Source organism: Amblyomma mixtum, chromosome 2 (genome assembly GCF_055824585.1).
Source record: "Amblyomma mixtum isolate Tamu chromosome 2, ASM5582458v1, whole genome shotgun sequence".
Lineage (NCBI taxonomy): Eukaryota > Metazoa > Arthropoda > Arachnida > Ixodida > Ixodidae > Amblyomma > Amblyomma mixtum.
Genome location: NC_143013.1, coordinates 64,595,873 through 64,600,494, shown reverse-complemented (window position 1 = coordinate 64,600,494; position 4,622 = coordinate 64,595,873). Strand labels below are relative to the sequence as shown.

Sequence of the window (4,622 nt, the reverse complement as noted above, 5' to 3'; positions counted from 1 at the left end):
AGAGGTCTAGGGGTCTGCAATCCGGTAAGTGATGTAATACGATTCACGCAACAAATATCTGAATAACTTCGTTCGCTACTTTGAAAAATATACACAATGGAGTACATTACAGCTTGAGGTCTTCTTTGGGCCATTAACTACAAAAAAGCATTTATGCAGTTATTCGTTATCCGCAGGCTCCTGCTAACCCTTAAAAAGTTCTGTATCGGAACATTTCTTGCCCTTCTTAATGTCAGGCCGTTCAGCAATCACAATAGAGCCATGCTGTTTCATTCATTCTTTTTGTCCTGAGAAAATTTATTTCCAAACAATGAAGTCGCTGCAGCGAGGCGTTCTTTAACCAATAACTTCCAGAGCTTCGGTCGTTGTCAGGAAAAAAAAGTAAATTGCGAGAACACGGCAGTAAAAAAGGAGTTGTCTTTGTGCTTCCTTCCCTGTTTCATACGCCTGAAATAAAAAAATACAGGGTCATAAAGGGGCGATAATAAAAACTGCGAACACTCTTAGGTTTTGTACAAGTATACATCACTATCAAATTCTCCGTGCTCGTTCGGCAACAGGGCGAGTTTTAGTTTAGCTTCATTGAGATCTTTTTTATGGTATGTTGTCCGTATGTGTTCTGTAAAGGCGTTATGATATTATGGTGGCCTTGAGTGTGCAATTTATGTCGTACCCCCCCCCCTCCTCTGTAATATCCATTACTGGGTAAATTGTAGATAAAATTTAAAAACTAGTAGGACAGGGGCGTGTAATACTATTTCACCAGTCTTTGATGTGTGTCATGCAGGAACAGCAGCATTGGAGCATCACTATGAACCGACGCCGACAGCTAAATATTTTTGATGCTCCTTCATGTGTAAGCTAAAAAAATCTATGCATGAATGCTTCATGGCAATGTCTCGTGATTTGCTCTGGTGCTTTATTTCTTCTGCCACGAGGACATCCGAGACCCTCCCTAGTAACCAGTCAAGTATACGTTTGCTGAACCCTGCATCTCTACACAACGGTAGGTAATCACAGTTCTAGTAGCTAGTGTCTTTTCCGCTGAATATTCGCTAAATTCTTCAACAATGCGTCATTTGACGTCTCCTCAAATAAGAGTACCGATCAACTTGTGCGCTTCACACTGCGCAAAATTTTACCTTAATTCTGATTTAAACTTGAAACTTACATGTGAAAATCCGTGGGCACGGAGCTCTGAAGCACCTCACAGGACTTTCGATGCACCTTTGGCCTCGACGGCAGAATTTCGGCTAGAAAAAAGAGATTAATACATAGCGCGCTTTTGCCAGCACATATTCCTTCCCTTTTTCTTGCTAGCACAAAAAGCAACGCGCTCTTCGAAACCAGTACGATATGTCAGGCCAGGATTTCTAATTAAGCTATTTCATGATGTACAGTAACAAAAGAACGTAGGGAAAGAACCACACAGGATTAGCGCTAGTCCTGTGTGGTCTTTTCTTGTGTTCGTCTTTTTTTGTTACAACGTCTTTTGTTGTTGTTAAGTTCTTTTGTTACAACCTGCACCATCTAGCCCAGCAAGCAGTTCTTCTAAACCACGATATACAGTCTTTGCCAAAAGTAACCGGGCACAAGTGGTTTCTTTCTTAGCCGCATTACAAAGTACCTATGGCAGCCCTTTAGCTCTGATTCTGTATAGAGTAAGGTGAGCACTTGACCTCAGGTTATGACCTTTCGGTCTTTAGGCGTCCGTGAAGGCTCCGTTATGCGGTTGAGAAACAAAAATGTGTTTCTCGGTTACTTTTGCCAAAGGGGGTACGCTATTTAATGACGCTAAAATGAGATTGGGCCGACGCCTGTCGGGCCATCACCGATAGTACCGGTAATTAACGAATTGAATTTGCCTAAACAACCATAGAACTCTGTTCTGAAGACATATCCCAAAAAGCGGAAATATTAGACTTTAATGAACTAATTCAGTAGTAAAACTAAACGCTGGAATATTATCAGCCAGGATCTTATACGGAACCGTAATATTCTGGCAGCCGCAAAACGTCAATTAATTGCAGCTCGGATATTCTGTACAAGAAACATGAAACTGATGGGCTTAAGTGAAGTGAAATGATTTTCGTTTTCATATTCTAATGCCAGAAGTCTGTAGCTTTGGTTTTTATGAGTATTCGAATCGAATTTAAAACCTCTTATAAACTTTTGAAGTTGCCGCCCGTAAACGATTAGGCGACACCTCACTGCGCATTCTTATTCGCGCCGGGAGCGGCTTTTAAATAAGTAATCCCTTCCACCATTAATCCAATCCATGTACGCACCTGTCAGCAGTTCAAACCTATTTTGCCGCTACATGCTCTGTGTTTTATTACTGCGACGTTCTTTCGTCCCGTTCCTCCTGAAATCATCATGCCTTTCAAGCTATCTACTTGCGTGATTCTCAAGCGCCTCTGTATGACAGGCGAGATGCACTCGATTACGTACACATGAAAAGCCCATTTCAAAACCTTTTGTCGATGAGATGAATCCAGTAACGACAAAAAATGTCCTGAATTATTCAGACTAATATTTACACTCGTCTTGGTTGTGTCTTTTTCAGGACGTTATGTTTGTATTTGTACATCACGTCAGTGGTAACTTGCTTCCTTGTTATAAGCACGCGAAGAAAATCGCGAATATCCTGAGTGGCCTAATTATTACGATCAATGTACTCTTTTCACTCCTCGAGTGCCACAGAGGGTTAACCGTCGACGTATGGAAGAAGCTTAACTACTTGTTACAGTCTCGCGCCTTCCTAAAAGCAATTATAATAGGAATATATTTAATTCCTAATTTGAGAGCTAAACTGGAGCAACAGGGAGCATCATGTCAAAATGCTAATTCCTCGCTTCCAAATGCTGCCGTAATTCAATTTTCAGCTACTAACACCGGAATTGAAACGTTCTAAGTCTTCCCAAATTACATACAAGACAGGAAAGAACCACCCTAATAATTTGCGCTTTGTGAAAGATCACATTCTTTCTATGAGTCGTGCTCGCCATGACAGTTCGTATTTGATGGGGATAATATACTTACACCACAGCGGCGGCCACCACCCAGTCCAGGAAATCCTCCATTAAAGCGCTGCGCCTGAGTCACCATCACTGCGAATAGGTCAGGTCCACAGTAATTCGCTGCTTAATCCCATAAAAAAAAAAACCACGGTAACAGACGTGGAAGGTTTCTCCGTTGTGACGTTAGAACGTTTATACGCGCCAATCACTCGTGTCATCTACCAACGCGGCAATCTCCCTATGGCTGACACATGTGAAACAGTTATTGGTTCAACGCTGATTCAGCAGAACGGGACCCGCTTACCTAACCAAATACAAATAATAGCATACCATTCAGCAAAATCGTGTACTTGCGCAGAAAAGCCTACGCCAGGATATTTCTTGTGAAAAGCGGTTTGTTGCCAGTTTTTTGCTCCACAGAGCTCCTGTTTTAGTTATATTGTTATTTATTAATTTGTTGAACATGTAATTTGGCTGCGATCTTCGAATCTCTGCCCATTAGAAGCCCCACTGTTCGTCAAATGCTTCGAGAAGTATCCCGTACATCTGCACCTGAAACTACCTGCACAGAATTCGCACAGTCTATAAAACCTTTATATACTTTTCCTGTAGTCAAGCAGTAATACTTCCTGCTGTCGACTAGACTAAAATTGCTCTGATCGATCTCTCCTTTCATTCAGCTTCTGTGTACCTAACGCGGCACAACTGAAAACGACTTCTACTTTTTAAGGCAGTGTGTTACTTCCCAGATTCACTCTACCACCGATTCTTTGTTTCAGTACTGCGATTACCAAAGAGAAGGTAAATACGCGAAGGACGTTTACACTCGCGAAAAACGTTTGTAGAGCCATTCCTTTTCGAGAGTGAATTAGGGCTTGCGACTCACCTGCTGACAGCAGTAGCAGAGCCAAGAAAATGGCTGAGTTCTTCATTGTGTAGTGCGGTTCGTGACACCGGGAGGCTACAGCGACGCCAGGAAAGATCGCGAGTGCTTTTATTTCGTGTACCGGACGCACAGGCGGCTCATCCGCCGCCCGGTCGCGCCCCCTGACAGCGTTCAGACGATTGCCGCCACCAAGAATGCATTTCAGCGCTTATGCCCTGTGACAGTCGAAAACAGCATACCAGCTACGTTGCAAATCACGAGGCGATGTTTCTAAGTACATGACAGGTGCGGAATATAGCACAGGAAGTCGTCAACTCATATTTCAATCGCAGCATTTATTGCAGTGGGGAATCACGTCTCAAGAAAAGCACGTGTGAGATGTCAACGAGGAGGCTGTCCGCTCTTTCCTCTATCCAGGTCCGCGTTGCCTTAGAGCTAAAGCTATTAAGTGAGCGCCGTTTGAGCTGCACTGATGCCCTCTCTCGCAGTCTTTTAACAGAAGAGAACGCCATCCCTCAAAAGTCAGATCTGTATCATCCAAGTCACCTCAGCAATCTTTAAGCTGCACAGTGATGCACTCTGTAGATCAGAAATGAGTCGGAGGTGGGTTACTTGTTTACGTTTACGTTTCTTCAACCCTGTGATCCCCGATACAAAGTGAGGTCGAAGTAAAACAAAATTTTGGCAAAATGACCTTCTTATTTGCTTGCCGTATT

The 4,622-nt window shown here is 42.9% G+C and overlaps 1 protein-coding gene across 1 annotated transcript; it reads right to left on the bottom strand.

Moving 5' to 3' along the window:
- Positions 1–265: 265 nt before the first annotated feature.
- On the bottom strand, positions 266–3,991 carry LOC149359568 (uncharacterized). Its single transcript, XM_089571739.1, has 4 exons — positions 3,907–3,991; positions 3,043–3,110; positions 1,172–1,253; positions 266–447 (listed from the first exon to the last, which is right to left on the bottom strand). Exons 1-4 carry the CDS (start codon positions 3,950–3,952, stop codon positions 440–442), a joined length of 204 nt encoding a protein of 67 aa, XP_089427865.1. The 5' UTR covers positions 3,953–3,991; the 3' UTR covers positions 266–439.
- Positions 3,992–4,622: the final 631 nt, after the last annotated feature.